A 12,418-nucleotide genomic window follows, 5' to 3' on the forward strand; every position below is an offset into this window, starting at 1 on the left:
TTCGTCCTGTACTGAGACCTCCAAAGAAAAAAACCAGCTTGGGGGGAAGAAAACTTTTGTAATACATTTGCTGATCTGCCCAGTGAGAAGGCTGACCCTGCCAGGGATCACTTCACTTACCCCACATCTGTGAGGGAGTTTCTGTCTGTGTCTAGCTTGGGGGAAAATCGTGCTCGATTATCTTAATGGTTTCACGGGCAAAAAGCATCCCGGCATCAGTCCGGGCACCCAGGCCCCTCTGGATGTGTGTGCAGGAGAAGAGGAGACTTATCCAGAACCTGGGGACAGGCCGAGCGGGGTAAACCCTTCCCATAACCCGGCACCAGCCCGGGATGGCAGAGAAGCACCTGAGGATGGCCAAGAGGCGTCCCGGCTGAGGGGAACGTCTCGCACCTCTTATGGAGGGACCAACCGCTGCAGGGAGAGGGAGGAGGAGTAAAGGAAGCGGAGGAGAGGGGCTGAGGAGAAGCGGGAGAGAAAGGAGTCGGGGGCTAGAGGAGGAGCTGAGCGCAGAGAGGCGGTGGGCAGGGAGCTGACGGTCGCCGGAGCGGGAGGCGGCTGGGGGCAGGTGCGGGAGCCGCCTACAGCCGCAGGGCGGCGGCCGCCTGCGGGGCGGGGGGCTCAGCTCGGCTCGGCGCCCCGGCAGCGGCCCCCGAGCCCTATGGTGCCGCGGCGGGACCCGGCTCCTGCTCGCCGCCTTCGGAAGGCGCCCGCGGAGCGGCGCGGGGCAGCGGAGCCCGCCGGCTCTCGGCTGGCATGAGGAACCTGCCGATCCTCCTCCTCTCCGTCTGCTGGAGCTTGGGGCGGGTAAGTCACCCCGCGCTCTCCCCCGGCGGAACGGTAAAACTCGCCCCTCCAGATCGCGGACGGGGTGACCCCTACGGCGGTGCCTGTGCGGTACCCGGCGGGCTGGCGGTTCCCTTACAGCTTCCCCGATCCCCGAAGCGGAGGGCTCAGCCGCAGCAGGTGCGGAGACTTCGGCCCCGCCGCACTCCGGGAGCGAGTGAGTCCCGCTGGTCACCCTCACCGGGTGTCCCCGGTAAGCGGGGATGTCGCAGGGAGGGGGCTCCTGCCCCTGGTGGAATTCCCTGCCCATCTCCACTCCGGCGCTCTCCGGGGCCGCTCAGGCAGCGGCGGGCCGGTCGGAGCCGCAGGTGGCGGGGCGCTGCCCTGCAGCCCCGGGCGCTCCTCGGGGGCCGGGACGGCTCCGCCCCGGCGGGGCAGCGCAGACCGGGCCCTGTCCCCATGCCGGTCGTCATTCCCGGTCCCCGTTCGCGGCAGAGCGGGGCTGTCGCCGTTTGTCGCCGAGTCACTTGTTCCCCGCTGTTTTTCCTGGCAACCGGTGGCCACTAGTTTGCTAAGAGTTTTCACAGAGCGCTGTCCTGGTACCGTCTGGAGGGTCGTTAGCAATCATAATATGCTGATTAAAACCCTAAGTGTTTAATTTGTCTTTAATACATGCAACCAGATAACAATGTACAAAGCATTCAGAATATTAAAGGCTTCAAATTTAGGGCATCTGCTTTTAACGTCTTTATATTTTTAAGCATTTCTTCAGTTGTTTGTCAGTCTATAACATCGTTAGAAACATGATGTATGAAAAAAAAACCCACAAAACCTGCCCTCTAAATTTTTCCATTTTTTGTTACTATAAATTTAAAATAACGGATGATGTTTGCCAAAAGTCGGGTAACAATGCTGAGGGTAAATGTAAGCTGCTTGTCAGAAGTGTATTTCCAGTCAAACTTCTGTTCTGGATGCCTTAAAAATTGTTAAGTCACTAAAAACACAGAGTCCTCAGCTGGATTGCCAGCTCTGTACCTTTAAAATGTGCAACACAGCACACAGTTCTGTATTCGGTGGTTACAAAGGATAACCTAACCCTGGTAAAGCAGGGGGATGAGCACCAGCGCTGAAAAGTGGTGAGTGCCCTCAAAATCCATTTTGGGGTTCTTGATGTGTTTTGGGATGTGGTCAGTGCCACGTAGTCTTGAACACTGAATCTCTTGAACTTGGTGAAGTACATCTGAATAAAACTGATGTATATATTAGGACATAGTATATTACAGTTTGGTATGCAGCCTAGGTTTGAAAAAGTAATGTTGTGTTAGCTTTTGGTACCAACAAATTTATGGTCTCAAAGTAACCTTTGCTATCGCATCACTGATACTGAGGAACTTGCATTTCTTTCTTAAGTATGAGAGAGAAAAGTCACTTATTCTGCAGGTTTCTTAATTGTGGTAGCTGCTTTAATTTACTTCTGATCTAGTTAACATTTCTGCTTCTGTACTTATAATATGTTTTGATGAGTAGGAGATCTGCTCTCAGCAAATGTTTGCAATCAGAAAGAGAAAAGAAAAAATCTATGATGTGAATGGAAAATGCAATTAAAAACATTAGATATACATGCGACTTTATTTTACATGGGAGCAATTGGGAATGTAGATAATACACAAGAAAACACAGATATTTTCAGTATAATGCTGCAGTTTCTATTGTAAGTGCTAAAAAACTTGATTTATGTTAAGGATCTGTACAAATTTTTCAGTAGTCAATATAGAGAAAAGATGGAGAAAAGGAAACAAAGTTCTGATGTCGTAGACAGTGAAATGAGACACTTGGAGAAGAGACAGGTTTTCGTGAGTTTTCATAACAGCTCCTGCTGTTACTCTTATGGCTGTTACACTGTATTTTTAAAAGCTGCGCAAATGGCTTACCCACAAGGAGACTGAAGAATAACTAGTTTCTCCATCCTAACTCTGGGTCCTGGGTTCTGAGTTCATGGTCAAAGCTTAATTAATTATTACTTTTTTTTTTTTTTTCCTAAAGTGTCTCGTCAATCAGATACTATTACCAGCTTCTACTATTAAAAGTCTCCTAGAAAAAGTAAGAGAATGAAAAAGGTCTGGGGAGAAACTTGGAGAGAGACTGCACTTTTCTTGGTACTACAAGTGTGAGGATGACTGAAGTACAGCGTAGTCACGTTCTGTTTCATTATGATGTTATTTCATTTGAGCTAATCTCACTGTCCCTTCATCTCCAGTGGCATTTCCTCTTTTTCCATTGTCACCTCCTACAGTCATTTCTCCTGTGCCGTCTCTTGTGGTCTCTGCATGTTTCTCTCTTAGATTCTGTTTGCCCCTGTGAATCCAGCTGACTTCAGTACAACTTCTTAGTGTCTTGTTTCTCTCCCCAGCGCTGCTGCATCACTATCTCTTCCCATGGACATAAATAACCCTTTCTGAAAACCAAGGAACTGAGGGCAGGGATATAAATGAGTAAAGGCAATAGTGCATTTTTAAACGAGTGGGTTTTTTTCCTCTGTAGCATTTGCTTGAATCAAATAATCATGCTCTGGGGCCTTCGGGAGTCAAAATACACATGACGGGGAGAACGGGAAGAAAAGCAAAATTTACCATGTCAAAGAGAATGCGGTTTGATCAGTTTTAATGTTCAGTGATTTGTATGAAACTTTCAGCTTCCTAATTTACTACAAAGCAAAAAATGTGAATGTGTTTACTTTCCTGCTTCAGTTTAACTTGCAGTTTTTCTCAAGTAAAAAGTGGCATGAAACAATATTGCAGAATGCACCAGAAAGTTAAACATTTTCTTGTAAATGACAATTGGCCTTGAAATGCTACAGAAAGGAGCCAGTGAATGCTCTAGTAGATTATTTTAATATTTTGTTTTGAAAAGTCAATGTGTGAGAAGCTAAACTGGGCAATGACTGTGTCTGTAAAATACCTAGCACGTACTTGGGCAAAACCAGTGCCAGATAAAGTCATGGATTTCATTATTGGTAGTTGCATCCTTCATAAATTCGTGTTTCAAGATCCTGGCCTGTTTGTTACATTGACACAGGTGAATGGTGTCCATCCAGAATGCAGATTTCAGCTGGAGATTCACAAGGAGGAAGCAAGGTGCATGGAACTTCTAAAGAATGCAAAGCCAGTGGACTACAAAGGTAAGAAAAGAGAAGCTGTAATGCAGACACAACCGGAGTATTCGAGATCTTTTCCCTTTACCTTCTTTCCTGTTGCAGTTTAATTTGCTGTATTTGTCTCTACTGTGCTTATAGTTTTATGGCTTTTAGAATTTATGCAGATTTTGCGTTAAAGGTACAGCTGCAGCAAGGATGCTGGGATAGCTGTGCCAGGCAATGGGCACGCACCGCATGGGGTGCTGCATGGGACCAAACGCATTCTCCGGCTCTCAGCTGTTGCTGCTGGTGTTTTCTGACTGGCAGAGAAGCTGCAGGCTGGTGATGCCAGGATCAGCAGTAAGAACAAGTCTGAGGAAAACCTGAAAGTCTCGGATCAGAGCATCTCTAGCTGTGGCTGGAAGTAAAGTACTAGTGGCAGGAATGACCTCTGGGTTTCTCAGGCAGAAGATGTTTCAGACAGAAGATCAGATTCACAACCAGCCTATTACGGAGTCATGCAAAGGAAAAGCTGGATAGTAGTGTTACATTCAAAAAACCCTAAGTTCTATCTGTTACTTCATTGTTCTTATTTTCTCTTTACATAGAAAGATACATATATAGGTACAGATATCGCCAATTGTAATTTAATAGAACAAGGAAGGAAGAGGAAGTGTTGTTTATTACTTTTTAACTTTAGATTTGACATTTCCTTGCTCTATTTCCCCGTGAGTAGAACATAAGATTATCAAAAAATGACATTTTTCTTGTGAGTTGGAATTGCTGATAAAGCCATTTGTTCAGCAAGCAAAACACAAAGGTGATAGATACATTCAGACAGCCAAATGAAAAGCAAATCTGTAACATTAAAGTAGCTAGGGCAGAATTTGCCCTAGTTTTTTGTCTTTATAGGAAAATTGGAATTGTGTATTACTTTTAATTATGACAAAAGTATTTAAAATTAATTATCATAAGGTTTTATGATTAATTGTCTTCTGTAAACTGTATGCCAGAACTTGTGAGCAGAAAATGTGAAAAGGTAAAAGTGCTTCTTGAATAGTGTAATTTACATATGCTACCTGCCCAGCACTTCTCTGGTAACATGTAGATATTGAAGGGAAGGATGGGCTTTCAGTGAGACTTGGGAAAAGGGGAAAGAAATTTTAGATCTAAAGGCAACTGAACACTTTGCAGGTCAAAATTCAATTTTGATTTTTACTAAGTAATGACATGTCTGAAACTAATCATTAATTTTCTGTTGCTAAATGATCTTCAAGTATCTGGAAGCATTTAATTTCACATTAGTTCTACAAAGCCATAAACATTGTTGTTGTCCTGCCTTTTGGTGTGGTAGTCCAGCCGTGTATCATCTCGGGAAAAACTGGGCTCCTTGGAATACGACAGCTCTTGCAGTGCAGTTTTTTTACGTTGGCTGAACTAAGTAATACATAGTGTATTTGGTTTTTTTTTTTTCCACATTCAGTCCTTTTTGAATGCACTGTGAAGATGGATATGATACTTCAGGGACCTGCCATCTGCAGTGCCTTCTGAGCATAAACATGGGTCCCAACTGATGACACTCTCTCCACCTCTCTTCTTGATTTGAATGTCTAACTCCTTCAGTACATACTCTAGTATCAATTTGTATACAACAAAATAATTCAAAGGATCACCATCAGTTTGTATTTTGCTATAAATTTTCCTTTTGTTTGATCCAGATCAGTAATTAGAAAAATTATAATAGTGGAGAATGATTTACACAGATATGTTTTCCAAGGAAAATCTTACTAGTGTCAAGCAAGAGAGATGAGAACTAGGACAGCCTAATGAATTAAATCTTGAATAAATAAATTCAGTATTAGTTATTATACAGTTTTGAAAGTCAAGCTTTCTTTGAGATCCTCTTTTGTGACCCAGACGCTGGGCTGCTCCAAGGGTATCCTTGTGATGAACACCAGTCTTATTTTAGGTTCCTTATGGAAAGAAAGAAGTTTTCTGTCAGTATTTTATTCACAACCTCTTTTCACTGGAAGAGGGCTGCCTCCTGAAGGCAAACTGCTGTGTAAGAACATCATGTCTTGGAAGGAGACAGTATATCTGATGGTGTTGATTCAGCCCTGCAGGTAGTGACAAAACAGCAGGGGAAGGACTTATACATTTAATTGAATGCCTAACTGAAACTAAGGGAATATTCCATTTTCTAGGAGACTGAAATAAAGGCCCTGTGGTAATGAACCCTTAAAAACTATATGTTTAATGTTATAGGAGAATTTATCCTGTGCTTCGTGTTATAGATAACTTTACCAAGAACCTGTGCAGAAGAGCCCGTGTTAAATATATGGATTTGCATTTCCAGAAATATCCATTCTCTATGTGTCCTTATTTTCCTAATAAACTCTCTGTATTCATACAAAGATGTAAGGAGTATTTTGAACAAAGATTTGCAGATTGTTACAATGATAGCCTGACTGCTGATTAAGAATTACTAATGAAAATTGGCAAGCTGGAACTAAGCCAAGTCCTGGCTCCACACCTAAAACTTGCAGTACACTTCAAACATAATTCATTACAATAAATTCACAAAACCTCTTTCACTTTTTTTTTTTTTGAATGGGACAATAACACAGCCCTTGTCATGCTTTTCTAACGTAGTATTTGCTACCTGCCTCACAAAAGCTATAATGATATTTAGTGGAAGATCCTGACTAGAATCTGGAAATAAAGTTTCACTGAGATTTTCCACAAGAGGTTTGGGTCTCTATTATAAAAATCAGGAGGATTTTTTTCATGAACTTCTTGGGCACCTGAGAAGCCTTCACATCTCTATGAAGCAGGCTATAGAATTTGGCTGACTGGCATGCACTGCTACTGAATTTTGGAGGATCCAAGTTTTATGGAACAGGCCTTTTCTCTTTGGCCTAAATGGCAGTTAGGTACAGAGAACCTTATCTAATGCTTCTCAGCTCCCAGTCAGGGAGACATAAAGGAAAGATTTAAAGGCGATTGTGGTTGGTTGGTTTGTTTGTTTTACATAACAAACTGATGTTGTAGTCATCTTACCTGAGCTGCCTTAAAATATGAGCTCAAGAATTTCACCCAGTAATTTTTGTAGTGCACCTCAAATCATTGGCTCTGAAGTCTATAGAGGACTTGTTTACTTCATGGCTTAATAAAACAATAGCGAGTTTTGGAAAGGAAACATTGTGTACATACTGTGTAAATATCCTGTGAACAACACTAAGAGTATATTAAAACCACAGGACCCAGTTTGTCTAAATTCTGCTCATTTGCCAACGTTAAACTGTTAGACATCCAGGCCTCCTGCTTTGTGCCCGTTGTGGGATGTTCAGGCATTGGCACATACTCTTTCATCAATTAGGAGAATTACACTTCAATTAAGGAAGAAAGTAATTCATCAGGGATCTATGGCAGTGTCTTCCTCTCTGTAGTGCTCTCCAGCAAATCTAGTTGTTTATTTTATGAAGGCTGCATTAGCTTCCATCTGTATAGATGTTTTCTTCTTTCCTCCTATAATTTGATACCCAAGGTATGGACGCACCTTGGCTGGAAGACTAGGAGAGGATTTTGTTTTTCATTCTCGTTTTTGGAGTGCAGATTAATTACATTCTAAGTCGCTCATAATGGCTACAGATTTTGAGGTCCATATGGGAAAACATTAATTTATCTTTTATCTACTACCCGTGGCTTGGCTTCTTAAAAAAATAGAAAGCTCCCAATAGAAAATTTCAAACTGCAAATTTCTGTCTTTATTTAGTATTTAGAATTTTACCTTATAAAGCAATTGGTTAATTTTCGTTCACCTTTAAATGACAAGTGAAATCTTACGGTCAAAAATGTTAAAACTCAGTCAGCAAACCTTTTGATAGGGTTCTACATCAAAAAGTTCTGAAAAGATCTTTTTATGAAAAAATTAAGCCTGAGGTTTGGTGTTTTGTTTTGTTTTGTTTTTTCATTTTGGACACAGTGGCTGTACAATTAAATGAGTTTTTTAAGCTCTTGTTTTCCAAAACGTGTTTTTGTGAGACCCATATGCCAGACAACATTTTTAATTTTACTTATGACATCTTAACTTTGAGAAAGGGATGTAGACAGAAAGAGAAATGGCTTTGGAAAGAATTTCATAAACCTCTCAAAGAGAGGCTTCATAATGCAGCCAGTAATGGGAAATTAAAACAGACAGGTCTACCAAAGTGACACACTCACTTATTCATAAATTTAAAGCAAGATATCACTATGTAATCTGATCTCCCAAATTGCACCACCAGTAGAATTTCACTCCGTGATTCCAACACTGAGCTCATGAAGTTGTGGATGAACCAGGGCGCATCCTGAAAGCTCTTTAGAATGTTGGGATGAATATTCAAATATTGGACCCATGGCAAGTTGTCAAAAAAATAGTTTATCTAAGTAATCTCTGCTGTTAAGGTTATTTTGCATTCCAAACTTGCCCCCCCCATGCACATATGTTTGCATTTCTCAAAAGAAGGACTGACTATGAGCATAACTGATGATCACTGTCTATTCTGCATTGGAAAACAGTAAGAGACTTACACAAAGAGAAATAATGCTGTTCTTTTGCTGTGTGAAAAGGAATCTCCTCAAGGTTCCCCTGTTCTTACTCCTCCCAACCTCATCAAGGTCGTCCATCAGTTGGGGGGTGGGGTGGGTGTTTGTTTTGTTTGTTTATTTTCCAGCTATTTTCCCTGTAAAATGAGTCAGTATTGCAGACTGTAGTGTTTCTAGAGTTAACCAAGGTAGCATTACAGGCAGAATTAAATGAAAGAGTGGGATCATGGAACTTTCATGCAGCACCAGTAGCTCTTGGCAGGAGAATTTTAGCTTTCTTGAAACTCTATGCTGCTGCTTTTCTAGCTGTAGTACAGACCTGCTACTGCTTTTTGGTTCACATATTTTTTTTTTTTTTTTTTAATCAGGGCAGCTAAAGGAGCTGCTTTGAATCTTTGTCTACTTTGGATTTAATTAATTGAACTGTGATCATTAATGACACCACATAAAAGTGATTGTCCTTATGGTGTTGACAATGCCTGGGCTTTGTGGAAGCTATACTTAATTATTGAGGGCAGAAGAGAGGCAGAGCTGGCTCATCTTTTGAGGAGGCTAGGTGATAGGTGGGAAAGAACCTTGAGTGAAAGGAGTTGTCTACTGAAAAATAACCAACAGGAAATAAGCGATGAATGCCAAGAAAATGTCCTGATCAGCCTCATTCAGAAATCTCAAATAATAAAGGGTACTAAGAGTGACAATAACAAACCTTTTTGGAAAGAAGAAAGGCAACTTGTGGCCACAGATACATTCCACAATTTTGAAAGTCTGAAGTACATCCTCCCCGCCCCCCCAACTTAACTAGAAATTCAGCAATAATAAATGACATTTGGAGCCCTGAAAAGGGAAAGTGCATAGCCGTGAGTGAATTTCTTGTGTTTTTCAGAAGATTCTGGAAGAAATACTGCTCTAGATAGTTTTGCGCTTGAGTCGTGATAAGGCAGCTGTGGCCATGGCAGTCTGCTCTCCGTAACATCCAAAGTTCTAATACCACAAGGAAGCAATCTTGAATACCAACACAGTAAAGAAGCTCTAGCTAATACAACAAATAACATGTGGGTTAGATGTAATCCAAAAGAACAGAAATACATGGTCCAAATACTTTACAGAGATTTTAATATTTTGTGGTGGGGTTTATATGAACAGGAGATTGCTATTTTAAAATATTTTTGGAAGAATGTACAGCATGCCTAAATTGGGGCAACTCGAAGATGAAGGTACCTCTTACAGCTTTGACTATGCATCCATTAATATCTTTCTAGCATAGCAGTAAATGGTGTTCTTAGGGTAAGATTAAAGTACTGTCCAGTCATACAAAAATAAATGCTGCTGTCTCCAAAGAACATTTTGAGCAATTGGAAAGCAGGATTTACACGGTAGAAAAATTGGAGCGAAATGTGTTTTCTTTTTTAGAGTTTTTTTTTTTTAAGTTTTTAGCTGGCAATTCTATATTTCCTTATAGTACCGTTAAAATATGTAAATTACATTTACAACTAAAGTTGGCTTATGGATTTTTGATTCTCTGATGGGAAATTGTTCTTCGGAAAGGAAATAAGGCATTTCTTCTGAAATGTTTCATTTGATGAAAAATCAGTAATCCCCTAGAAATCTGAGCAACAGTACTTTTGCCATACCTGGTAATAGGACTGGCTTTTGAAAACCTATAAACTGTTAACATTTTATGTTAATATGAGATAAACTCTACTGGTTTCATCATTCTGTTTAACTAGTTAAATCTGATGCGTAATGTAGACTTCCACAATTCAGCTTGCTCTGTATGAGTAGCTTTTTTTAACCAGTAATTTTTAAAAGTTTACATTTGCATTTCCTCAGTATTTCTGAATGATCAGAGCCTGTATGCGCTCTGTACAATTTCACAACAGCGCTTTAGCTCAACACGGGTATATTGGAGGTGCTTCTTGACTGTTGGGACACGGGACAGCTGGTAAGGGGCCAGGATCCGGCCCAGGGCAGGGGAACAAGGTGGGACACAGCCCTGAGGTGGCCGGGCAGGGTCATAATGGTGGGTCAGGCGCCCAGATACAGACCCAGGCCCTGCTGTGAGGAACCTGAAGTCAGGTGCACCCACAGCATTGCTGGAGGCCCAGGCTGGAGCTCGACTGGACCCCGGGCAGGGGCATGAGGCTGATCAGGGCCATTAAAGGTCCATTAGTGCTTGCAGGGCCTTGACAAAAGCAGACAGCAAATAACTTCAGCAAAGCAGCTTGTAGCAGGAGTATTTTTGCTACTGTGTTCTTCTTATCGCCGCTTTAAGCAGTTCTGCTGTGTGCTTTGCTAGCTCACTATTTCTCTCACACCTCCTTTTCTGCTTAATTGTGTGAAAACACAAAAAGAATATCCATCCATATATGTTCATAAGTTCTCCTGTGGCCTGAGTCGCATGCGGGGCTGTTCAGACCTACAGTCTAGAAAACACTGCCCATAAGAGGCGAGATTGCTTCTGCTTTGTCAAGTTAAGTACAAGAATCAAAACGTTTCCCTGCTTGAAAAATAAACCCTGGACTAGCTGACAACTTTCTGGTTGATTTTCATGGCACTTTCTCTTTGTTTCATGTATCATGCATACCTAGACAGCTTAAAAAATGCTAAACCTCTCTGCTAATTGGCAATGTTAAAAATCCAAATGCATAGTGCCACCTAGTGGCTAATATATGCATAAATATATAAAAAAACAAAACTTGCCAGTGCAAACTCAGTGGTACACATTTTTCTAGATGGAGAAGCAAACATGGGTAAGCAAATTTGTTGTTCAAAGACTGGATCTCAGATAGCAGGATGAGAAATGCAGTGGCAATGCTTATGTAAGCTGAAAAAAATGAGAAAATGTAGTTTATATTCTATTCCATTTCCTTTCATTATGGAGTATCTGCAAATGCATCACCAGCATCAAAGACCAAACATTAAAATAAAATCAGTAATCTCATTGAGACTAAGAATAGCATTTGCAATATCATCTGGAGGAGCAGGAGGGAAGAGCAATAGAGGGGTGAGGCACCATGGCCACACTTTTGAGTCAGTTGTTGTGCAAAGGTTTTCTGTGAAGATTGATTGTTTCTTTGGGGATACTGTGAATGGCACACCAGAAAAACAAATTATGCATAAAAAGAGACTGAGAAGAGGTTGTTATGTGTAGGGTGAAGGGGAGTTTTTCTAGACACCACAGAAACAGAGATGAAGAACGTTGTGGTTTTGCTGTTGTTGTTCTGGTTTTGTTTTTTTTGTTTTCTTGGGGTTTTGTGTGTGTGTTTTGGTTTTGTTTTTCTCTTTTTTCTTTGCTAGCTTTATTAATAGGTAAAGAAGGAGGTAAATAGTAGTAGAGATGCATAGAAAAAGCTGGGGAGCTAAGATGGATCAGGAGCTGGACTGGTTTTACGTGTCTACATATCAGGGTGAAAGGACAAAACCTTTGAAGGCTTTGAGAGAATCTATTGAAGCTGGATACAGAGACTAAAGCTATGGATGAACATAAAAGGATATGAATATACTTTAAAATAATTTGAGGTACTTTGAATAATTAAAAAAATATGATAAAGAAAATTGCAGATATGAAAATAAACACTGGAGCAATTTAAGTTTTATTTAAAATGTGGGATATTTTCTACAGAATTATTGATAGAGTTGTTACTAAAACCAAAACTTAAAACCTCGTTAAAGCTACAAAGAAATATGTTTTGTATCTTAATTGATTAATATCCTTTGGACATAGTAGGAAACAGATTTATATATGCAGGACATCAGTAAAACTTCCAGAGAATAAGAGCATACATAATGATTTTATGAATTGTGGCGGTGATGGATGACAGTCCAGAAATCCTAACACTGAATGCATGAATGGCTGGACAGAAGTAGCAGACAGTGAGTAGAGAGAAGGATATCAAGCTTGATCAAACTAGG

At 41.0% G+C, this 12,418-nt stretch overlaps 1 protein-coding gene across 1 annotated transcript in view; it reads left to right on the forward strand.

Annotated features, from left to right (window-relative positions):
• Positions 1-756: 756 nt before the first annotated feature.
• The window catches only part of VIPR2 (vasoactive intestinal peptide receptor 2), a gene marked incomplete at both ends in the record, with an annotated part of 53,941 nt that continues 42,279 nt past the window's right edge, over positions 757-12,418 (forward strand). The window contains 2 exons of the mRNA XM_080340570.1: positions 757-807; positions 3,862-3,964. Coding sequence (XP_080196696.1) covers positions 757-807; positions 3,862-3,964 — 154 coding nt within the window. The remainder of the gene's footprint in view (positions 808-3,861; positions 3,965-12,418) is intronic.

The sequence above is a fragment of the Nesoenas mayeri genome (genome assembly GCF_963082525.1).
Source record: "Nesoenas mayeri genome assembly, chromosome: 2".
Classification (NCBI taxonomy): Eukaryota; Metazoa; Chordata; class Aves; order Columbiformes; family Columbidae; genus Nesoenas; species Nesoenas mayeri.